General features: G+C 49.9%; 1 protein-coding gene, 1 long non-coding RNA gene and 1 pseudogene across 2 annotated transcripts; 1 reads left to right on the top strand and 2 right to left on the bottom strand.

Moving 5' to 3' along the window:
* The first annotated feature begins 4,300 nt into the window (after nucleotides 1-4,300).
* LOC123106431 (uncharacterized) lies at nucleotides 4,301-5,413 on the top strand. The gene is made up of 3 exons (XM_044528599.1): nucleotides 4,301-4,377; nucleotides 4,475-4,723; nucleotides 4,797-5,413. Exons 2-3 carry the CDS (start codon nucleotides 4,496-4,498, stop codon nucleotides 5,007-5,009), a joined length of 441 nt encoding a protein of 146 aa, XP_044384534.1. The 5' UTR covers nucleotides 4,301-4,377; nucleotides 4,475-4,495; the 3' UTR covers nucleotides 5,010-5,413.
* An 8,800-nt stretch (nucleotides 5,414-14,213) lies between these two features.
* LOC123106430 (uncharacterized) lies at nucleotides 14,214-14,436 on the bottom strand (annotated as a pseudogene).
* Nucleotides 14,437-21,167: 6,731 nt separating this feature from the next.
* LOC123102132 (uncharacterized) lies at nucleotides 21,168-24,540 on the bottom strand. The gene is made up of 2 exons (XR_006448764.1): nucleotides 24,231-24,540; nucleotides 21,168-23,526 (listed from the first exon to the last, which is right to left on the bottom strand). It is a non-coding gene; the product is annotated as an uncharacterized lncRNA (long non-coding RNA).
* Nucleotides 24,541-24,866: the final 326 nt, after the last annotated feature.

Here is a 24,866-nt window from a genome sequence, read left to right as displayed (position 1 = left end):
AGCGCGGTTACGGACATATTTCTTTAGGACTCCCATGAACCTCTCAAAGGGGAACATATTGTGTAGAAATACGGGCCCCAGGATGACAATCTCGTCGACTAGATGAACTAGGACGTGCGTCATGATATTGAAGAAGGATGGTGGGAACACCAGCTCGAAACTGACAAGACATTGCGCCACATCACTCCTTAGCCTTGGTACGATTTCTGGATCGATCACCTTCTGAGAGATTGCATTGAGGAATGCACATAGCTTCACAATGGCTAATCGGACGTTTTCCGGTAGAAGCCCCCTCAATGCAACCGAAATCAGTTGCGTCATAATCACGTGGCAGTCATGAGACTTTAGGTTCTGAAACTTTTTCTCTGGTATATTTATTATTCCCTTTATATTCGACGAGAAGCCAGTCGTGACCTTAATACTGAGAATGCATTCAAAGAAGATTTCTTTCTCTTCTTTTGTAAGAGCGTAGCTGGCAGGACCTTTATACTGCTTCGGAGGCATGCCGTCTTTTTCGTGCAAACGTTGCAGGTCCTCTCGTGCCTCAGGTGTATCTTTTGTCTTCCCATACACGCCCAAGAAGCCTAGCAGGTTCACGCAAAGGTTCTTCGTCGCGTGCATCACGTCGATTGAGGAGCGGACCTCTAGGTCTTTCCAGTAGGGTAGGTCCCAAAATATAGATTTCTTCTTCCACATGGGTGCGTGTCCCTCAGCGTTATTCGGAACAGCTAGTCCACCGGGACCCTTTCCAAAGATTACGTAGTGTAAATCATTGACCATAGCAAGCACGTGATCACCGGTGCGCATGGCGGGCTTCTTCCGGTGATCTGCCTCGCCTTTGAAATGCTTGCCTTTCTTTCGACATTTATGGTTGGTCGGAAGAAATCAACGATGGCCCAGGTACACATTCTTCCTGCATTTGTCCAGGTATATACTTTCAGTGTCATCTAAACAGTGCGTGCATGCGTGGTATCCTTTGTTTGTCTGTCCTGAAAGGTTACTGAGAGCGGGCCAATCGTTGATGGTCACGAACAGCAACGCCTTAAGGTTAAATTCCTCCTGTCTGTGCTCATCCCACGTACGTACACCGTTTCTATTCCACAGCTGTAAAAGTTCTTCAACTAATGGCCTTAGGTACACATCAATTTTGTTGCCGGGTTGCTTAGGGCCTTGGATGAGAACTGGCATCATAATGAACTTCCGCTTCATGCACATCCAAGGAGGAAGGTTATACATACATAGAGTCACGGGCCAGGTGCTGTGATTGCTGCTCTGTTCCCCGAAAGGATTAATGCCATCCGCGCTTAAAGCAAACCATACATTCCTTGGGTCCTTTGCAAACTCATCCCAGTACTTTCTCTCGATTTTTCTCCACTGCGACCCGTCAGCGGGTGCTCTCAACTTCCCATCTTTCTTTCGGTTCTCACTGTGCCATCGCATTAACTTGGCATACTCTTCGTTTCTGAACAGACGTTTCAACCGTGGTATTATAGGAGCATACCACATCACCTTCGCAGGAACCCTCTTCCTGAGGGGCTCGCCGTCAACATCACCAGGGTCATCTCGTCTGATCTTATACCGCAACGCACTGCATACCGGGCATGCGTTCAGATCCTTGTATGCACCGCGGTAGAGGATGCAGTCATTAGGGCATGCATGTATCTTCTCCACCTCCAATCCTAGAGGGCATACGACCTTCTTTGCTGCGTATGTACTGTCGGGCAATTCGTTATCCTTTGGAAGCTTCTTCTTCAATATTTTCAGTAGCTTCTCAAATCCTTTGTCAGCCACAGCATTCTCTGCCTTCCACTGCAGCAATTCCAGTACGGTATCAAGCTTTGTGTTACCATCTTCGCAATTGGGGTATAATCCTTTTTTGTGATCCTCTAACATGCGATCGAACTTCAGCTTCTCCTTTTGACTAATGCATTGTGTCCTTGCATCGACAATGACCCGGCGGAGATCATCATCATCGGGCACATCGTCTGGTTCCTCTTGATCTTCAGCAGCTTCACCCGTGGCAGCATCATTGGGCACATCGTCTGGTTCCTCTTGATCTTCACCAGCCCCCCCCCCTGTTGCAGCATCACCGTATTCAGGGGGCACATAGTTGTCATCGTACTCTTCTTCTTCGCCGTCTTCCATCATAACCCCTATTTCTCCGTGCCTCGTCCAAACATTATAGTGTGGCATGAAACCCTTGTAAAGCAGGTGGGAGTGAAGGATTTTCCGGTTAGAGTAAGACCTCGTATTCCCACATTCAGTGCATGGACAACACATAAAACCATTCTGCTTGTTTGCCTCAGCCGCATCGAGAAACTCATGCACGCCCTTAATGTACTCGCGGGTGTGTCTGTCACCGTACATCCATTGCCGGTTCATCTGCGTGCATTATATATAATTAAGTGTCCAAATTAATAGAAGTTCATCATCACATTAAAACCAAAGTGCATACATAGTTCTCATCTAACAACATATAGCTCTCCAGAGCATCTAATTAATTAAACCATACATTGAAACTATGTAAAATATTTCAATGCGAAAACAAATGCGATCATAATCGCAACCAAGGTAACAATTGATCCAACGGCATAATGATACCAAGCCTCGGTATGAATGGCATATTTTCTAATCTTTCTAATCTTCAAGCGCATTGCATCCATCTTGATCTTGTGATCATCGACGACATCCGCAACATGCAACTCCAATATCATCTTCTCCTCAATTTTTTTTATTTTTTCCTTCAACAAATTGTTTTCTTCTTCAACTAAATTTAACCTCTCGACAATAGGGTTGGTTGGCATTTCCGATTCACATACATCCTAGATAAATAAAATCTATGTCACGTTGGTCGGCATAATTTTCATAAACAATAAATGAACCAATAGTTATAAAGATAATATACATACCAAATCCGAATCATAGACAGGACGAGGGCCGACGGGGGCCGATACCAAAACCATCGCACTATATAAGATGCAATAATAAATGTAAGAAAATGATACAAGTATCTATCTAAACATACAAGTAAGAATATTTTTCCTTTCAGAAAGAAGATAAGAACAAGAGGCTCACCACGGTGGTGTCGGTGATGAGATCGGCGCGGGTGATCGACGGCGGTGAAGACGGGGACGGGGCGTGACGGACCGCTAAATCTAGACAAATCTCGAGGAAAATGGAGTTTGGAGGCGAGCTTCGAGAGGAGAAAGCTTAAGTAGTGTGGCTCGGGCATTCCATCGAACACCTCATGTGCATAGGAGGTGAGCTAGAGCACCACAAAGCCCTCTCCCCCTCGGCCAGAAAAAACAGAGCACTGTGCTCTGCTCTTGCGCGAGGGGGTATATATAGGCACCTCATTGGTCCCGGTTGGTGGCATGAACCGGGACTAAAGGGGAGCCTTTGGTCCCGGTTCATGCCACCAACCGGGACCAATGATGGTGGGCCAGGAGCGAGGCCCATTGGTCCCGGTTCGTCCCACCTACCGGGACCAAAAGGTCCAGACGAACCGGGACCAATGGCCCACGTGGCCCGGCCGGCCCCCTGGGCTCACGAACCGGGACCAATGCCCACATTGGTCCCGATTCTACACTGAACCGGGACTAATGGGCTGAGCCGGCCTGGACCATAGCCCTATTTTCTACTAGTGCACGCTTTTCAAGTAGATGATAAGGGTCAAGATGACCATAAAGACCTTTGAAGGCCCACCATATCCATTCTCAACAAAGATAAATAAGCTCGGGAATGATCTTATGGAAAACCCAGCGTCACGTGGTAATACACAATGTAACTCGAAGTTAAGGTTGCATCAGCTAACGACATCCAATCATGCATAAAAAAGATATTAAAAAACAATGAAATGATTCGGTCAAAATGTCGTAGAAGCTAGCTTGCTAAAATGATTGCTTTGGCACCCGTCGTTAAGAGTGGTGTTACTAGAAATCATACTAGTTGAAAATGACCGCGCGCGTAGCTAAAATGAGCTAGCTATTTTTTTACTGCATGTCATGTGTGTGCTGAGGTTCACTCACAGTTTTGTACATCTGCCAGCAAATTAAGCATCCCATTGCATTGCCAAAGATGGCATGCCCTCTCCTTCCCCGTGGTTTCCTTTGTCCACAGTCACATGGGCCTCTGTGTGCGCGCGCGCGGCTCGATCGACACGTCGTGGTGGGCGCCCACGCTGCGTCCCTTTGCATCGTCTCGGCTCCACACGTCGTGGTGTGGGCGCCCACGTGCCCTGCGTTGCTTTGCTCTCTTAAACAGCTCCACACCATAGTCCTCCGCCTCCAGTCTCCAACACCATAGTCACGCACGTCGCTAGCCAGCTAGGGAGTACAGGAGTAGGGAAGCATCTCTCACATCGATCGACGAGCGGCGGTGAGTCCATCCCCTCCTCCTCCGTGTCCCCGTTCCCGGAGATGCTTCACTTTCATGCTAATGCTGCATCTTCTTCTTGTCCACTTGTCCTGACTAGCTAGCTTGGAGCCTTGGATCCATGGAGTCCCCGCAGAAGAAGGCTGGATCCATGGATGGCACTGGCAGCGAGAAGACGCCTCTTCCCCATCTGCTGCCGGTGACCGTGGCGAAGAAGACGCCTTGTCCGGATGTTGTCCGAGAGGTCAGCGAGTGGGTGCTCGTGACCGCCTTCTCCTTCGCCTTCGCCTTCGTGTTCTCCTTCGGCTTGGCCTACGCACTCGAGCTCTTCCACGTCCAGTGCAGCCAGGTAAAGACGAGTCGGCGAGCTCTTCCACGTCGCTATTCATGTTCCTTCGCGTTCTGAATTTCCTCCTCCGCAGTCCTCCCTCTTTCTTCGGTGCGGCCTGCTGACGGACGCGGAGGAAGCTGTGATGAACGCCCTAGGTATCGGGATGCTGTGCTGCGTCGCGCTCCAGGCGGCCGCAGCGGCGCTGCGCTGCGTCTCCAGTGCCGCCGTCGCTGGGTCCGCCGTGCCCTTGCCTACCTCGCGCTCGCGCTCACCATCGGCGGCCACTGCTTCTACGCCGCGCTAGCCCGCCTCTTCCTCGTCGCCGACCCAGGAGACCTCTTCTTCAGGATCTGCTCAACCGTGGGCATCTTCGTCTGCGCGGCGGGAGACACCATCAGCTTCCTGGCCCTCATCCTCGGCCGCGAGTAGGACTGGGAAGCAGGGCAAGCAGCGGATCATGTCTATGGATCCTCTCATGACTCGTGAGGTACTGATGATGAGAGATTGATGAATATTGAGTGCAATAACGTAGAGCGTGCATTATGCTAGCTGCGACGATTGATCGAGTGCCCTGCCCTATGTTTGTGTGAATTTACTAGTGTACTGCCTTATCTTTGATGCAGTAGTATTTGACCTTTTCTCTATATGACCAGACATCATTTATATGCTTATTTGTGCAGCTTATCTGTGTGAATTTATTAGTGTACTGCCCTATGTGTGAATTTATTAGTGTACTGCCCTATGTGTGAATTACTGAATTATGGTCGTCTTTGATACAGTGGTATTTGACTTTTCTCTATATGATCAGACATCACTTCTATGCTCATTTATCTCCAGCTTCAGTATAATTCATGTTGGTGAGATTGTCACTGCATGCACTTTTTATATATATTCATGAAGTATATATATGTTAACCATTGTTTTGCATGCAACCGCTGGCGTAATGCATTGGGGGTATATATAGCTGTTGGTTCCCCTGAACCTCTAGGAATTGTTGCGGTACAGCTAGCAAATTAAGAAATTTTGCTTATAGTTTTATTTCACCATACAAAATTATTTCAGTTATGCTTGTATGGATATATACTCAGTGCCTCACATGCATAATTAGCTTATCTTGGGTCTAATTGATGTTGGTGAAATTGGTAGTGCAGTTTATATGCATACACACATGCATGTTGTTTCAACATATGTTCCTAGTATCAACTTCCTTGCTGATCAAGCAATTTTCTAGAGTTGCGGAAATGCAACTTAAAGTACCTGTAAAATTGTCCACAGATAAATGTCTCATAATGATTTTTAGCCTGTACATGTGTTTGTTGAAACAAGGAAATAAAGTGCAGAGGAAAATGTTGGGGGTACATGCCTGTACTTTAGAGATGTCTTCTTACACTGACTGTTTGTCTTGCTTGTGCTAATTTCATTCCTGCATATCATTATTCAGCTAGTATTTAAGGTGGCTCCGTTTATTTCCAACTTGTACTCTGAATCTTGCCGTGCATGCATGGTAATGTTGTTCAGTTGGGACGATTCTGTTTGAAGTTTGAACCGCATGTGTATTTGATGATCAGGGAGCGATCATTCTGTGCTTGTTCTGTTAAGATGTGTCCTACTGAAAGAAGAAGAAATTTACGCAGTTTACTAGCTAGTTTGTTTCCTACAGTTGTGTTTGGTGGTCTGATTAAGCAGTTTTCAAGAGTTGTGCAAATGCAACTTACAATTAGTCAGGTCGTAATTCTGCCACACCAACCCAGACTTACACATGTTGATACTCCTTCTATCCCAGTTGTCGAATTCAGCCCATGGAGTGGGACTAGACAAGACGCAACAAATCAAGATGACAAACAAAATAAACAAGCTCATGTATCTCTCTCAGCGCGTGAAACTCATTTTAGCTGATCTGGTATGAGCTGATCCTCATTTTAGCTGCACATGTACCCGCGTGCTATGTGCACTGCTGGTTGTTAGAGCGCGCCCCATCTTGCTCATTTTGCCAAGGCCAGGTGCTCGTGACTACCTACATGCGGTCATGCATGCATGCATGTCACCATGTGCACTGCTCTATCTTTGCCAAGAATATGAGAGGAGGTGGGGCTCCAAAGCCCTGTCTACAAGGTTTTCCATTTCACATAAACAAAAGGTCTACACGTCTTGACCCTTGTCATCTACTCCAAAGACCCATCAAAAGCAACAACAACAAATAAAAAGGTCACTATAATTCAAGACACTGACGCACGTCTCCATGGATCATCTATTTTCGATCTCACCTCCCCATGAATAAAGCAAAGACATGACCTTGTTGAGGCCACAGTGAGCCCGGGCAAGCTAGTTGCATTACCGAAGTGACATGGTCACTGATTAATTAATCCGGCCGTTGCCAAAACATGGGAAATCGATTGATTGAAATTAAAGTCTAGAGCTCCCAACACGTGAAATATCTTGGCATCCAGCAAAAATAAAAGGATCCTAGCCAAATCTATAAGTACTAATACATAAATAAAGGACTGTGCATTTCTATGATTTTTTTCGACCATCATACAGTTGAATGAAATTACCCACCTCGCATGAACCAAGCTGGGCCTGGTCAGCACTATTTTTTCATTAATTTGGGGAGCAGCGAAAATTCATTGATAGAAGAATACGCAAAGCTTGCGTATCTTTTCATTGATAGAAGAATAGAGAATGAGTACAAGCGAGGGTACAACACATGCACGAATACAAGATGGCATGAACACGGTGCCCAGAGCAGAGAGACAAAGGTTGCTCTTCCGAATAAGCGCACAACATAGCTAAACTCCCTAACATGAGAAGCAACCCGAAACAACATGACGTCCCACATCCACAAGTCCATCACCGTAGACATCGCGATCACGAAAGATGACACCTTCAAGAAGGATAACGACGGCATGGTGCCGTCGCCGCTTGATCCAAAGAATCAGACCTAGGGTTCCCCCTAGTGCTCTAAGAGGGGCATAGAGAGTCCATAGCAATGCGTCCAAGGAGGGGAGGAAACTTGCTAGTGTCGCAGCTGCTAGCACTAGCAAGCCGAGAAGGGATTTCTCCCTGGCCTAGGTCTGAGCAATCTCATAGCCAGGGATCAGAAACCGGGAGTTGAAAGTCAAGTGCAGGTCAAAGCCCAGGACACGTGAGCCTTGGACATGACGGGTGGCGGGGCAACGAGGTGGCCGTGATTGGGGGCTACGGGGCGAAGTGGGCCGATGCAGGGGACGCAACGGTAACCAGCGATATCGGCAAGGTAGGAACTAGAGGAGACGCAGCTCGGGACAAGCAAGGCTAAGGCAGTCACTGACCGGCGAGGCATAGAGGCTGGAGGAGGCGCAACATCTAGAGTGTCGTGGCCGGCGCGTCGCATGAAGAGACACCAACAACCATGGACACCAGAAAAAGCAAGTCGAAGGTCGTCGGCTCTGGAGCCGCACCAGCAATAGTCCAACTGCAAGGGCACAAGCGTCCACCGCCCGTCGAACGCCAGACCGCAACCGCCGCCGAGGAGGCACCACCGAGACACATAAAAAACCAGAACCTTTTTGGGCCATGGCCACGGGTCAGGGGAAGGATGGACGCCGCCACATTGCCAGGAAGAGTGGAAAAATCGGCTGAGGAGCCCTACCACCAACCGCCCAAGATCATATACCAGGAAGAGCAAGCGACATCGGCGAGTGGAAGGAATTTGATGGGATCCTGCCGCCAGATCTAACGTGGGGCTTAGCGAGGAAGTGCCTCGGTGGCAGGCACATACGGCACTGGTGGCCATGTGGATCAGGCAGGGGGAGGGAAGGTAGATAGACGGAGGCGTGCCGGCCCAGGGTGTGACTGCCGGCAGGGGAGACGGCCGGCAAAGAAGACATACGGGGAGGACGAGACTAGCAGTCGAGGCAATGTGAGGCGCCCCATCGCCACCATCCTAGGAGCCGGTCACTACTAGGAAAAGGGCTATAGATAGGATTGACACTAATGACGCACCAGGGAAGTAGTGCGCCACTACTATATACTAATAGCGCACCAGTTGGTGATGCGCCATTAGTGTGGAAGACACTAATGGCGCACCAGAAAATAGGTGCGCCACTAGTGATATTTTTTTACATACATACTAATGGCGCATCCTACCGAAGTGCGCCATTACTAGTTCTAACTAGTAATGGCGCACCAGACATGGAGTGTGTCAGTACTGAATTTTTTTTATTCTTTTTTTTGCAAAACTACTAATGGCGCACCGCCTCACAGTGCGCCATTACTAGTTTAACTACTAATGGCGCACCCTGTAGAAGTGCGTCATTAGTATATATTTTGATATCATGAATATTTTTAAATTTCATGGGCACTTTTCGATATCATGAATATTTTTAAATTTCATGGGCACTTTTTGAATTCATGAATATTTTTTCAAATTTGATGATATTTTTTCATATTCAATATGATAAAATATTGAATATTCATGACACTCGATCTCGATCCCCCTCCACCTCGATCTTGATCCCACCCGCGCCTCCTCTTCCCTCTTCATTTTTAAAAAAATAAAAAAAAAAAGTCCGCCGCTCCACCGCCGGCGCCGACCCACCGCACCCTCCCCCGCTCCACCGTCACCGACGACCCACCGCAACCTCCCCCACTCCACAGCCGCCGACGACCCACCGGACCCTCCCCCGCTCCACCGCCGCCGCCGACACCCCGCACCTTCCCCCGGCCCGCTCCACCGCCGCCGCCGACACCCGCACCCTCCCCCACTTTTTGAAGATATTTTTAAATAAAAAAATGGATGATATTTTCAAATAAGAAATTTGATGATATCTTCAAATAACAAATTTGATGATATTTTCAATTAAAAATAAAAAAACAAATTTGATGATAGTTTCAAAAAAAATTGATGATATTTGATGATATCTTCTGTTCTAGTCCTCATGAAAATAACAAATTTGATAAAAAACAAATTATTAGATGCAACAAGAAATAATAAAAAAAATGTTGCTAATGGCGCACCAGAGGAGGGTGCGTCATTGCTGTCAGAAAAAAAGTTACTAATGACGCACCAGAGGAGGGTGCGCCATTGCTATCAGAAAAAAAACTACTAATGGCGCACCAGAGGGTGGTACGCCATTGCTATAGTGTCTAGCTGGATACCCCTTCGCTCGATCCCCCCTTCCCTCTCCCTCGCCAGATCCCCCATCCCTCCCCCGCCGCGCCCGCTCCGACGACCCCCGGCCCGCTCCAACGACCCCCGCGACCGCTCCACACCCGCTCCGGCTCCCCCGCCTGCCGCCACGACTGCCAGCCCGACGCCGCGGTGCACCCAGCCGTCCGAAGCCTCCGCTACCCCGCAGCCGGCACAGGAGCCCAGCAGCGCCTCCCTCCGCCGCCCCTACTGCGCCGCTGCCCGTCCTCCTCCACCCGTAAGCCCCCCTCCTCCTCCGCCCGTAAGCCCCCCTCCACTCCAAACCCCTGACCCCTTCTTGTCTCGTCTCTATAGGTAGACCGCGCCGGCAAGCGACCAGGACGACGCCCGGAGAGGAGAGGAGGGCCTTCTCCTCACTGTGTAGCCGCCGACCTTGTCCTGCTCGAGGAGGAGGAGCAGGAGGGGCGCACCTAGCCACCACAGTCGCCGCAATCAAGGGCTTCTTCCACCTAGACCTCTAAATCCACGGCGCCGTCATTCAGCCACCCAAGGTGAAGGTGCCCCCAACTCCCCTCCTTGTTTCATTCGATCAAGCAGCCATGGATTTGGGTTCCTCAAGGCTGCCTAATTACTCTACCATGTGTTCCTACTACTAGCTCTAGCCATGGATTAGGGGCTAGTGTAGATGCAAAATAAGGTTAAATCCCTCTCGAATTTAGGTCAAATTAGGTTCAAATCCCTCTGAAATTAGTATGTAAAGCTCACTGTTCTGAAGTTCTGATCAGTTCAGTACCTTAGTAAGCAATAACACAAGCTTGCTGCTAGTTCAGTACCTTTTGCTGCTAGTTCCTCAAGGAGTTCTGCTCAAAATTAGCTCAACAAGTTGCATCTGGCTTTTAGAAACTTGTTTTGGCTTAAGAGGATAAGTTGTTGTATATACTGTCATAAAGTTCAGCAAGAATAGGGCATCAACAGTGCTACTCTAGTATCTAGTCGGGGAGCTACAAAATGGACAGGGCATCACTGTAGCTGTACTGCACAACAAACTATTAGTCTTAGGATTAACACTCCTCATATGAGATGAGAGGATTTTTTTAAATGGCTTTTCCCTCTAGCTAGCTTTAAATGTCATCACTGTAGCTGCCAATTCAGATAAACCTGAATTGACTTTTCCAGTGTTGTATTTGTCCCCTTGGATTATTGTAAATTATATGTAGTGAAGCATGCAAATTGGATTTGCTATAGTCAACCTATTAATATTTGTCAGTTTTGAAAATTCAGTTTATTCGGCTACTGAAAATTCAGTTAATTCAGTTAGGCACACAAATTTCAGAACTTTTGTGTGCCCTAGTACTTGGTGTTTGTAGAAAATTCAGTTAATCCATCGAGGTGAGCACTGATGCTACAAAAAGAGAAGACATGTATGAGTTTGGAGAAAGTGCCAATTTGATTTTCAGTTGCTAGCTAGCTGTGATTTATTGTTTCAATTTGGATTCCAGAAATGTTACTGTGTGTTACTATGACCCAACTTTATCGGTACCATAGCATGCTACTATCAGTTATTTTTGAACATCAAATTCAGTCTGTATCTTGCATTCTTTTTTTTGTTCAAAATTTCTCAAACTCTGAATAAATAAAATTATTTGGAAAGAAGCACATGAGTATCAACAATAATTGTTTCTTTCTGCTTGAATGAATGGAGTACAATACAAGTTCAGGAACAAGGGACATTTTTTGCAATTGTGAACTCTCAATGCTCAAGTCTGGAAGTGTTTACAAATTCAAAGAGTTCACATGACTACTGGTCAAATACTCTAGTGTATTTAGTGTAAATCTAGTCTGAAACTAGTAGAGCTCTTGTTGATTTGCAAATTCAGTTTAAATAAAAATTTGGTACATGACTACTGATCATGTATGAAAGATGTTGCTACTGGATGAGCACAAGAACTGATTAGTAGATTTTGATTTTGAATGATTTTGAATTTTTATGACTAGTGATCAGGTTTCAAATGATTTTGAATTTTTATGATCTTTATGCACATAGATGAAGCCACTGACTACACTTCAGGTTCTACTCCTGGAACACTTCAGGAATTTTACTTCATAACTGGAGTATTTTGATGATATTGGGGGGTTTCGTCTCCGACCATCGTGTCGTGATGATATTGTGGGGTGTTGTGGGGTTGCAGCTGGGTGGGGGTGGGGTAATGAATTTGCAGGTACCCCGAGAGGCCCTTGAGTTTGCCGGAATGTCGATTAACTTCCATTCCGGCAAATTCGGGTACTCCATATGTCCTATTTTCAGCAAAGGTCATGCTGAAATTTTCCATGAATTTTAGCATGACTTTGCTAAAAATAGGACATATGGGGTACTTGCGACTAATGCATGGGCCGGGGTATCTTAGTACTTAGTTAAGTTGGATCAACTGCCCCGCCATTCTTGCTGCATTAAACCATAGGTGGCAATAGAGCCAAGTGATTAGGCCCAACTTAGAATTCTCGTTAGCATCGATAAACCCTAGATGATAAACCCAACATAGGTGGCAATAGAGCCAAGTGATTAGTGCCAAGTGATTAGGCCCAACCTAGGGTGCCTCGGCATCGATAAACCCTAAATGATGAAAACTTAGCTTCGCTTCTATAGGGTGCCTCGGTGTCGATGAGAACCTAAATGATGTACGCTTAGGCTTTTAGGGTGCCTCGGCGTCGACAAAACTTAAATGATGAAAGCTTAGGCTTTTAGGGTGCCTCGACGTCGACAAACCCTAAATGATAAAACCTTGGCTTTTAGGGTGCCTCGGTGTCGATAAGAACCTAAATGATGAAAGCTTAGGCTTTTAGGGTGCCTCAGCATCGACAAACCCTAAATGATAAAAGCTTAGCTTTTAGGATGCCTCGGTGTCGACAAACCCTAAATGATGTAGTTTTGAATTATGAATGTAGGATATGTCGTCATCATCATCGGACGACGAAAGTCTCCCGGCGGAGTGCGACTGGTGCCACGACGATCGAGGTCTGTGCGACATGCCTCACCGCACTCCTCGTGGTTGTGACCCATGAAACCACAAACTTTACAGAAATAGGGAATCTTCTCATACTTCACCGGGAGGCGGAGTCTTCCCTCTCCTACAACATTCAGAGGCGTAACCCGTGTAAGAGGTTTGCTGACAAGTACCCTAGCTCGAACCCTAACATAATCTCCTTCGTAATACAGACGAGGAGCAAGCTGGACTTCTTTCACCCTTCCAATGCGGCGGGCGAGTTGATCAACAACCTCCGCTTTGCGATAGAGTTCTGGTATGTTATGGATCTGAGCCCACACGTGTAATCCATCAAAATCAAAAGATGTTGGTTCCTTCTTCCCATCATAGTCCTCAATCAGCATCCCCATCCCCCTAAAAAGCCATGGCCCTCCATGCACTACCTTCTTCCAATCCCCCAGACAGAACATCTGGAAGATGAACAGATTTTCTCCTGCCTCTCTGTACTTCGGCACATGCGCCAGCGACCAGATGGATTTCATGCACTCAAACGTCACTGATGAACTGAAGATGCGGGTAGTGTTCACTTTCCCGATCGCCAGCCACCTGGCATATGCTTCGAACTTGTTTACCTCCTCCTCCCCTACAACCACATCATCAAGTTCGTCATCCTGGAGATCCAGGTGCTGCAGCAGTTCCTCGAGGTTCTTTCCTGTCCCGCTCGACGACGCCGACTCCGCTCGGTCCGCCATCTGTGATTCTTCCTTCGCCTGGAAACAAAGCGCCCAAACAATCGAACCGAACTCCCCCTGCCGATCAGGAGATGACCAGGGCATGGGGAACAGCCGGCGGTAAGTAGAAGCGGTGAGAACTCTAGGCGGCGATGGGATTGCCGCCAGAGCCAGAAACCCTAAACGAGAGGGTAGAGATACGCCCGTTATTATTTTCCTTTTCACGAGGCCCTGCAGAGAAACTAGTTATTATGAAGGCTTATTGCGGGCTGCTGCATCTACACAAGGTAGGCCCATATGGATGACTACCGCCGTTCGCCAACAAAACTCTCCTGCTAAAAGAAAATCTTGAACTCGAGAGGAGTAACGAGAACAGTAATATTGACGAGAAAGCCTCTGGTGCGCGGGCCTCTGCTATATGAACCTCTGTATCTCAAACTCGTATTTGGCCCGATCAGTCAGTTAACCCAGTAATCTACTCCTACTAATCAAATTTATAGCAAACTCCTCACAAAGCATATAGACACCGCAAACACCTTAGATTACAAGACAAACACACAAAAAAACACCCATTTTATTGAAATCTTCTTCATCAATCATGCACAAACTCAGGCAGACCGACCAGGTTACAGCATACAGGAAGGGATTAGATTAGGATGAGAATAGGATTAGATGGGGATGGCCGTGGAGACGCACGGGTAGACGACCCTGGAGGGGTGGCCCATGATGCGGCGGCCCTTGCGGTGGCGGAACAGGTACACCACCGCGCCCACCGGCCACTCTATGACGCCGTGTCATCACGAACGCCAGGATCCCCAGCGTGGGCCCAATGAACTTGCACCGGCACGGGTTCTCCCTGGTCCCTCACTGCACGCACGCCGGGAACGCCATGGCTAGCAAGCTCCTTGCCGAATCCGAGCTCTCTGTTTCAAGTTATGGTGGACGAATTGTTAGGAGCAGGGATGGGGATCGATGTATTTAACTGGTCGCAATCTCTCAGAGTACAGAGTAATGGCGATTAGAAGCCAAGCCGTCAGGGTTCATGATTCACTGGATGAGGGGAAAAGCGAGGCAGCGGTGGCTTAAGTAGTGGGGGTAGTTGGACCGGGCCGGTTGTGCCATTCTGGGCCGAAGTAGCGCTGGTTGCTGCGTCGGGCGCGGCTGGGCCGAGCCCGTGCCTCGTTGGTAGGTGGGGCCGAGCCGTCGGGGGAGTTAACATCCCCTCCTCATTGAGACGAGGCTTGCCCCCAAGCCTTCACATGAGGAAAGTGAGCTTGAAGCGCTTGGCTGTCTTCCCAGGTGGTGTCGAGTGCTGCGCCCGCTGACCATTGGACTTGGACTTGCTCGATCATGATCTCATTCTTGTTGCGCCATCTTGTTTGGAGAATCTTGATCGGAATCGCCGTGTCGCCTGCTTCTGATGGTAGAGTTTTGGATGCTGTTGCACCTGGGAGTAGCACTTGCCGAAGTTGCGAAACATGGAATACCGGGTGCACCGTTGCTTGAGGGGGAAGTTGTAGTTTGTAGGCGACGTTATTGACCTTGTCGATGATCTTGAACGGAGTGTAGTACTTGTAGCTGAGCTTGTGATTTGCTCGAGGGGCCACTGAGGTTTGGATGTAAGGCTGCAGTTTGAGGAAGACTTGATCACCGACCTGAAACTGACGGAAGGAGCGCTTCTTGTTCGCCTGATCTTGCATGATCTAGCGTGCGCGATGGAGTTATTGTTGGATGAGATCTTGCATAACTGTCCATTCCTCAAGCCACGTTTGCAGCGCTGGTACTGACGACGATGTTGATGCAGTAATCCCCCAGTGCCTTGGTTCTCTCCCAAACATGGCCTTGAACGGCGTCATCCCGATGGCGGAGTGATGCGATGAGTTGTACCAGAACTATGCCAAAGGTACCCAGAAACTCCATCACTTCGGGCACGCTTGTACGAAGCAGCGCAGATAAGTCTCGATGCATTGGTTCACCCTCTCGGTTTGGCCGTCAGTCTGCGGGTGGTTCGCCGTGCTCATGCGCAATTCTGTACCTGCATATTTGAACAGTTCTTGCCAAAAGTGGCTCGTGAAAACTGGGTCGTGATCAGATACAATAGCCCTGGGAAAACTGTGCAGCTTGTACAGTTGTTGCATGTAGAGGATAGCCACTTTAGCTGTTGTATAGGGGTGAGCCAGGGGAAGGAAGTGGGCAAACCGAGTTCTCTTGCCGACCACCACAAGCAAGCAATTGTGTTGACCCGATTGCGGCAATCCGTCCATGAAGTCCATGGTGATGAGATCCGACGACTCCTTGGGGATTGGCAATGGCACTAATAGCCCTGGTGAAGTTGTGCGGTCTGGTTTGGCCTGTTGACAAACCTGGCAGCACCGCACATACTGTTGCACATGCGCCTTCATCTTGGGCCAGGGAAACAACCCGCGGATGTAGCGATAGGTCACTAGGAAGCCGGAGTGGCCACCCATTGGGCTGTCGTGGAAAGCCGCGATGATGTGTTGTTGCATAGCTGTGGTTCCCCCCAACCAGATGCAGCCACGGCGGAGCAGTCCGTTATGTAGTTGGAATCGTCCTTTTGGATCCTCTCGAACAGCCAGTTGCTCGAGGAGTTTTTGCGCCTGTGGGTTGGTGTTGTAGCTGTTGATAATATCTTCAAGCCACGCTGGTTGGCACACGCTGATGGTGTGCAGTACTTCAGCTGTTTTTGCTCTGGACAAGGCATCCGCTGCTGTGTTCTCGGCTCCCTTTTTGTACTTGATGTTGTATCAGAGCCCCAGCAGTTTAGTGAAAGCCTGTTGCTGCCATGGTGTCGAAAGCCTCTGCTCCGTCAGATGCGTCATTGGTCTACGGCCACAATAACTGCCAAGTATTCCTTCTCGTAGGTCGAGAGTCCTTGGTATCGGGGGCTCAGGGCTTTGCTCATGTAAGCAATCGGGTGACCATCCTGCTGCAGTATCGCCCCGATCCCTTTGTCACATGCGTCAGTCTCGATCACGAATGGTTTGGCGAAGTTGGGCAGCGCCAGAACTGGGGCTTCGATCAGGTGTTGCTTGAGTAGCTGGAATGCTGTATCTGTGGCCGGTGTCCAGACGAACGGCGCCCCTTTCTTCAGAAGGTTGAACAGTGGACGAGCTATGATTCCAAAGTTCCTGACGAATCTTCGATAGTACCCAGCGAGCCCCAAGAAGCTGCGGACTGCTTTGACATCAGTTGGAGTCGTCCAGTCGGATACTTCCTGTATCTTGGTTGGTTCCGTGGACACCCCTTGATCGCTGATGACGTGCCCTAGGTATGATAGGCTGTGCTGGCCGAACTCGCACTTGGACATCTCCACGCGCCATTGGTCTCGGCGCAAAAGTTGCAGAACTTGTCGCAGGTGATTGATGTGGTCTCGCAGAGTCTTGCTGAACACGAGGATGTCATCAAAGAACAGGAGCACGCACTTGCGGTTGACTGGTTTGAGGGTGGTCGTCAGAGCTCCGTTGAACGTGGCCGGTGCACCCGCTAACCCAAAAGAAACCACCAGGAACTCGTAGTGGCCTGAATGCATCTGGAATGCGGTCTTGTACTCTTCGCCTTCTGCCAAGCGAATCTGGTGATAGCCCGATCGCAGATCCAGCTTGGAGAACCAGTCTGCACCGTGCAGCTCATCCAGCAACTCTTTGATGATAGGCACGGGGTACTTGGCGATGTAAGTGATGGCGTTGAGGTGTCTGTAGTCGATAAAGAGCCTCCATGTCCCATCCTTCTTCTTGACGAGGATAGCTGGAGAGCAGAAGGGGCTTCTGCTTTTCTGGATAATGCCCTTGCGGAGAAGCTCTTCCACTTGTGCATCGATCTCCTTCTTGTGCTCTGGCTTGTGCCGGTAGGATCGGATGTTCACCGGCTGGGCTCCTGGTATGAGCGGAATCTTGTGATCCCAGTGGCGGCGGGGTGGCAACCCTTCTGGTTCTTTGAACACATCTGCGAATTCCTCCAGGACAGCTTGAATCTCTGGCGAGGTGGTGCTGTTGCTGCCCTCGCCGGTCGTCGCATAAATCAACGCCATATGCATGATGGCATCCGTGTTGCACAGTTGCTGGAGTTGGAGAGCATTGATGACGGTGCAAGTTGAGGAAGTAGCCTCGTGCCCGTGTAGACGAATTGCCCACGCGGTCGACGGGATCTCGATGAGCTTCGCGCGCCAATCCACGGTCATGGGACTGTGCTCCTCGAGCCAGTCCATGCCCAAGATTGCGTCATACGTCCCAAGCACCAGCACCTTCATATTCGTCATGAACTGGTGGCCCCGAGTGCACCATTGGCACTGTGGCACACTAGCAGAGCAGGCGAGCGCTCCTCCATCGGCCATGCGCACCTGCTACGTGTGTGGGAGAGGTTGGACTCCTTGGATGGTCGCTGCCAGGCGCTCGTTGATGAAGGACGTGGTGCTGCCGGAGTCCACTAGCATCAGCACCTCACGCCCTTGGATCCACGCGCGTAACTGGAACGCCTTGCTCGATACGCCCCCCGTTAGGGCCGGTTTGGAGATGGCCATGACTACTTCATCTTGAGCGGTTTCTGGTTGCGTTGGTGCTGATGTTGCGTCGATGCCGAAGAGTTCTAGAAGTTCTTCGACGACGTGGAGTTGGACCGACGTCGGGCTGGTGAGGTCGGGTCCCCATCGTTCGCCGCACTTAAAGCACAGGCCGCGCGCTCTGCGGTAGTCGCGCAGGGCCTTGAGCTTGGATGAGTCGGCTCGTGCGGCGTCTGTGCCGCGGCGATCCGCGGCTGGAGCTGGTGGTGTCGCGCGCGCCAGTGGGAGAGGCTGAGGAAGCAGCACGTTGAGCCTCGGCGATGCGTCGGGAGGGCGCGTAGGCGTGGGCCGCTGCACCTCCGCACGCGCGTTGTCGGCCACCTCCTCCTGGAGCAGCACCAAGGCACAGGTCGTGTCCAGGTCGGGTGGTCGCTGGACCATGACCACCGCTCGGATGTCCGCCCGTAATCCTTTCACAAAACGTGTGAGAAAATAAAATGGGTGAATAGAGTCTGAATAAGAGCTCAAATGATTAATGATCAATTCAAAGCGCTCGATAAAATCAGCTACGGTTGATGTTTGTTTAATGGTGTAAAATTGACGAATGAGCAGTTGATGACGATCACGACCAAATCGTGTAGTTAACAGGGCAGAGAAGGATTCCCAATCGAAGCTATTGAGCTTCTTTTGGACTGACTGTAACCAAATGGCCGCAACCCCCGAGAAGTTGAGGGCGGCCATGGGAACCCAGAAGGTTCTGTGAATGCCAAACATGGAAAAATACTGCTTGCACATCGTTTTCCACATGTTCGAGTTCTCGCCCGTGAATTGGGGAAACGAAATGGAAGGGTGGGCTTGTCCCAAGCCCGCAAGCATCTGACTAGCATGCGCAAAAGGAGAAGATAAGATTTTGATCTGACTGTTGGCCGAGAGGGGCGGCGGCGTCTGGAACGACACCGCCGGCCTCCCCCGATGCAGGTTGAAATCGCCATGGTCCTTAGACCCTTGAGGGGTGTCCTCATCGCCTCCCACCAGGCCCAAGTTGTTGGAGGGCAGCACGGGCGGTGGCGCCGTAGTGTGGAGTGGTGGCGCGCCCCCGTTGGTGTCGGTGGTGGGAGGTGGGCGCGCCTGTTGGAGGGCGGTGACCGCGTCGCCCAGATCAGAGACGCGGCGCTCCAGATCCGGCCGCCACGCGACGAGATCGTCGAGGCGGGCGATGACCGCAATGAGGGCCGCGGTGTTGGCCTCCATCGTCGTTGTGAGCTTGTCGAGGTAGGCCTTTGCGGATGGATCCATGGTTTCGACGATGAAACGACCGTGGCGGATCCCTCGAGTTTCGATGAGGTGAGATAGATCGGGCGGAAGGGGTGGTGGTGTTCTGGCGACTGATACCAGATGTTAGGAGCAGGGATGGGGATCGATGTATTTAACTGGTAGCAATCTCTCAGAGTACAGAGTAATGACGATTACAAGCGATCTCACTCGAACTAGGGTTCATACAAGAGGAAAGGGGAACGGGAGAGGAAGCCGTCGCCGTCAGGGTTCGTGATCCAGTGGATGAGGGGAAAAGCGAGGCAGCGGTGGCTTAAGTAGTGGGGGTAGTAGGACCGGGCCGGTTGTGCCATTCTGGGCCGAAGTAGCGCTAGTTGCTGCGTCAGGCGCGGCTGGGCCGAGCCCGCGCCTCGTTGGCAGGTGGGGCCGAGCTGTCAGGGGAGTTAACACGAATACTCTCTGGCTGTTGGCGATGGATGAGGCCTCGCGCCGGCAGGCCAGTATATAGAGGCTTTGCGCCGGGGACGCGTGGAGCTGTACGCGTAGCGGTGGTTATATATCCAAGTGGTTGACGGCACACTTGCACGGGGGAAGCGCAGAACCAGCACATATCCCCAGCTCGGACGTGTCTCTGTTTGGCCTTGGAGTTTTCTAGTGCTTTGCCTCACGTATGGGATCGGGTCAGTGTGCAAACAAGGCCAAGAGTTCAGGTTTCTTTAGCCCACGGTGTGGTGCTTCTATTCGGGTTGGAGTGAGAAATGCTTTGCAAATCCATAGGGAAGCTCCTGTTACCATCAGCTACTTGGCGAGCAATCATTGCGGGCAGTGAAGCGCTTAAGGGTGGTCTCATTCGTCGTATCGGTGATGGTATGACGACGGAGGTGTGGCATGACAATTGGATACAAGGAACTCCCAGTTTACGACCAGTCTGCAGATTGTCTGATGATTATGTACATCTTGTTGCGGACCTATTAGATGAAGTAGGGGAGTGGAATGAGGAGCTCGTCAGCAAGCTGTTAATTGCCCCTGACGTTTGTGCAATCTTAAACATGTCGAGGCCAAGAACATCTTCGGATGACTTTTGGGCCTGGGGTTTTGAAAGGTCGGGTAGATTTACTGTTCGTTCAGCATACCGAATACTTATGGACAGAAATGGTACTGCACCGGACCGGACCGTGCTAGTAGCTCTTCGCTTGGGGAACCTACTTGGAAAGCTCTTTGGAAGCTACATGTCCAACCTAAGATAAGGGTGTTCTGGTGGAGAGTGGTGAAGGGCTTTCTCCCTTCTTACGGCGAGTTATGCAGGAGGCACATTAGCGATCATGCTATTTGCCCAATATGTGGTCATGATGATGAGTCTCTGTACCATGCTTTAATCAAACTAGATGATACCCCGCGCGTTGCTGCGGGAATTTGTAGCCATATATAGCAGGAAGGTTATGGAGTAAAAAAATTACTAAACGATGAAATCATATTTATTTGAACCATCTGTGTATGATATGAGAAGTCAAAAAAGTAATATCTTCTGGAGTATCTCGGTATTTGTGCAGTTAGAGCGGGGCCCTTTTTTAGGGAAATTGCTAGCATGGAAAAAGAAGCACTGAAAACATGTCCAATCTTGATGTCCAACTCATTGTTTTTAAGCATGGCCCGAAACTCCTTTTTTTTGTTGAGAAACTGGCCCGAAACTGATATTTCACGGAAAATAAAGATTAAGCTCGGTCCAACACATAAGGCCCGGATGCCCTGAAGTCTAACTCAGGGCCATGTATAAAGAACTAATGCGAATATTTGTTTCATTTTTTTTGAGATACCACGAAGACCTTCAAAAGCGAAAGCACAAATCTAGTAGCGATGCATCCATAAATCTTATAATTTGTACATGGCCACCAGCCACATCACAGAAAAAAAAACACATCAAGCACGGACAGTAGTACATAAGCATGTCTTCCATAGAAAAAGCACAGATGCATCTAGTTCTCCGTCACATAAAGCTTTGTACATGCCTTCAGGGGTAACAACGCTGACATGAAAATCTGGCAAATAAACGATAGGAGTGACCTCATGTCCTCATCTTTCTGCTCCTACCTCGGCGACAAAGACGCAACTTTAATTGGGACGTGGCACACTTACATACTTGGCATCGGCATGGTGGGCGCTGCCAAACTACACCTTGGGGCCTATCTCTGACTTGGAACCTGAGCTTCCAACCAAGCTAACTACAAAACCATTCAGATCTAAGTCAGCTAGAGAGGAAGGAGAGCCCCACCTTTGGTGCGAGTGTTGTTGATGGAAGACGTCGACGGTGGCATGCATCGTTCGTCAAAAGTTCGGGTCGATGCCAAGGCGTGTGGGCTTCGGCCGGCAAAGCCCCTGCTAGGCATCTAGCGGCCATCATGTGGCTCCAGCCAGCTTTAGCTTGCAGGTCTCTCCTTCCTCTCTATACAGATAAATAGGGCAGTAGAAGAATCAGGAACGCTCCAGTGAAGATTTATTGATGGAAGATGAAGTGAACCATCGTACGTTGAGGCGAGAAGAGGAAAGGACAGAAGAGAGATAACGCCTGAAAAATTGAACATGTTAATTTGCTAACGTGGAATGCTGCATGTTCGAGAGGGGTTGATCAATGTTCACGGCTGGAAACTAAATGCAGCATGACGTGGCAGCATGCATGCGGAGAGTTGCTGATTTGGCTGGATTGGTGATGTGGAGGGGCTGCATGTTAAGATAAATCAAAGTAGTGGGGATCAATCTCTTAGGTATATAGGATGTGAGCATGCTCTGTTGTTCTGGAGGGAAGCAGATGGATTTTTTGATCTCAAACTACCACAGCTGCACCCATTGATGTGGTCGGGAGATCTTCTGGATGGAAACTTCATGAGCAAAGACAAAGCAGCGATTGCAATCTCAGTTATGTGGGCCATTTGGAGCAGCAGGAATAAATACACACATGAGGAAATAAAGTTCCGGCCTTCACGGTCTATGGATCTCATTCAGGAACTGATTCAAGCACTGCATGTGCCGGGCATGCCAAGCTCGGGTGTTACTCTCGGTAAGGCAAAGTGGCATTCACCGGCAGCAGGGACTATCAAAATAAACACGGATGGATGTAAGTGAGAGAAGATCTTCTTTAGGAGTTGTAGCTCTTGATCATCTGGGAGTTATTTATGCAAAACCACCATACTTGGGGCTAGGGTAACAACTTAGTACCACGTTTGCGCTAGGGCGCAGAAAACCATCGAAATAGCGCCTAACCCGTAACGCGGAGCACTGATTGTCTGATTTAGTCGCGAAAACATGGAAACTGACAAATAGGCCCCACCTGTCAGGATGACGTGGCGAAGACCAAAAACTTTGACCGACTGATGTGGCAAATGAGACGTGGGCCCCGCCCGTCAATGACTACATTGTCATCTTCTTCACATCTCTTTCTAAGGGGCATTCCATCAAGCAGGTTCTGGGCGCCGGAGTACGTCTGCGGCATCTGCCTCTGGTGATCACGGTTGACGGCTGCTATGAAGAGGAGATGCTGGGAGCTGCGCATACATTTCTTTGCCTCCAACGGAGCCGCGGGAGCCGTCCCGTCGACAGCCAAGCTGGCCGCGGGAGCTGTCGCGTCACACAGCCCAGCCAGCCGCCATGGCTAGCGCGAGACGCGGCCACTGCAGGCTGGCGCGGGTGTGGCAGCGAGGAGCAGGATGCGCACAAACACCAGACACGCACGCACACATCAAGCTAGAGCGCGCACTCGCACAACGGCTCATCACACAAAGAACTCACGTTGCCTGTCCAAATTGACGCGCGTTGACCATGGAAATCACACGCTACTGGGCTATACATACGAATCGAGCACCGATGTGATCCCACGGCTAGAGGCATCGTCCGTCCCGTCCAATTTCACCCGCTTGTCGACGTGGCCGGAGACTTGCGGAAGATGCGCCGCTGCACGGCTTCCGAAGATCAGCGGGCTCGGATTCCCGCGAGTCTGCGGCTCCCATGGCCAGAGAGGCAGCAGCCACTAGCCGCCGCGTGGCTCCCATGGCCGGCTCTCCGGTGCGCCGCCACGTGACCTCGCCTGTGCGGACAACATCGTGGAGCCGGCGAGCTGGCATCCAGTGGATCCGCGTCGCAGGGGAAGGATGGGGGATGCGGGGCGACTTGGGAGGCGGCAGCCGTGGAATCCGCCGGAGTACCTGCCGTCGGGAGAGAGAGATTTTTTTTTTTGACATGGAACAACATCGAGAGAGAGATGAGGAGGAAGAAGAAGAAAATAGGGAAAAAAGATGGGAGGCTGACAGGTGGGCTTTCCGTCCACATCAGCGTATTGTCCATATAGGTACGTCAAGTCAGCCTGACAGGTGGGGCCTACTTGTCAGTTTTCTTGTTTTCGCGACTAAATTAGACAATCAGTGCTCCGCGTTACGGGTTATGCACAATTTTGATGGTTTTCTATGCCCTGACGTAAATGTGGTACCAAAGTTGTTATCCTAGCCTTAAGTTAGACCATGTCTTGAGTCTTTCCTCTCGAATTTCCAGGGATTTGACATTGTTTACACTAGAAGGGATGCTTGCGCATCGCTGTGCAAATGAGGGTTTATCTAGTAGCTTAAATGTAATCTCTTTCAATGTAATCCCTGATTTCTTGGTTGCCTTAGTGCAATCGGATGTAGACCGCCGATATTGTGAATAAAATGCCTAGAGTGGGCGGTTCACCTTAAAAGGAAAAAAAAGTTGTCGGCAAGTGCATTATTCTGTGCAGTCGGCATCTTCCTGCGGTCCCAAACGTTCGGATGTCGGCCGAGTTATTATATTATTATTACAAGAAAAATAACTTTAAATCACACTCAACATGCCCGATTGTCTCAATAACGATGAGAAGGCTCTTTCGGTGGAGTACCTCTAACGAAGAGGAGCGACGATCCGGTGCAGAGGTACCGCCGGAGGGTATACAAATCAGGCGCCGATGGCACGGCTTATGGCGTTGGGCAAGGCGCGGGCACTTGCGTGGGTCATGCGGCTGGCCAGGTCGGCGAGGGCGCGGACGACGGCGACCAGGGCGTGGGCCAGGTCCTCCAGGGCGCGGGTGAGGGCGCGCAGGACGGCCATGGCTACCTAGCTCCTGCTCTCCTCCTAGCTGAATCTGTGCCTGCCGACCGAGCTCTGTTACCGGCTATGGTGGACGAATGATCTAGCTGCTGGTGATGGAGGAGGAGCATCGCGCCCGTGGGTGGAATATATAGAGGCTCTGCCCGAGGACGCGTGGCGCTGTGGTTATCCAAGTGGTTGACAGCCGCGTTGCGCTTTTGCACGGGGGAAGCGCTGCACCCGCACATATCCATCCCCAGCTCAGACAGACGTGTCTCTGTTTGGTCCTCGGAGTTTTCTGGTGCTTCCCTCACATATGGGATTCCTCCCGTGGAAAGCGAACATATACTATTCGATGTAGTCGGCAAGTGTTATTGCGTGTGCAGTCGGCATCTTTCCTCCGGTCCCAAAAGTTCGGACGTCGGCCGACTTATTTTACACAAAAATA

The sequence above is a fragment of the Triticum aestivum genome, chromosome 5A, assembly GCF_018294505.1.
Source record: "Triticum aestivum cultivar Chinese Spring chromosome 5A, IWGSC CS RefSeq v2.1, whole genome shotgun sequence".
Classification (NCBI taxonomy): domain Eukaryota; kingdom Viridiplantae; phylum Streptophyta; class Magnoliopsida; order Poales; family Poaceae; genus Triticum; species Triticum aestivum.
The sequence above is the reverse complement of the archived record's forward strand: the minus strand, read 5'-3'. Positions and strand labels throughout refer to the sequence as shown.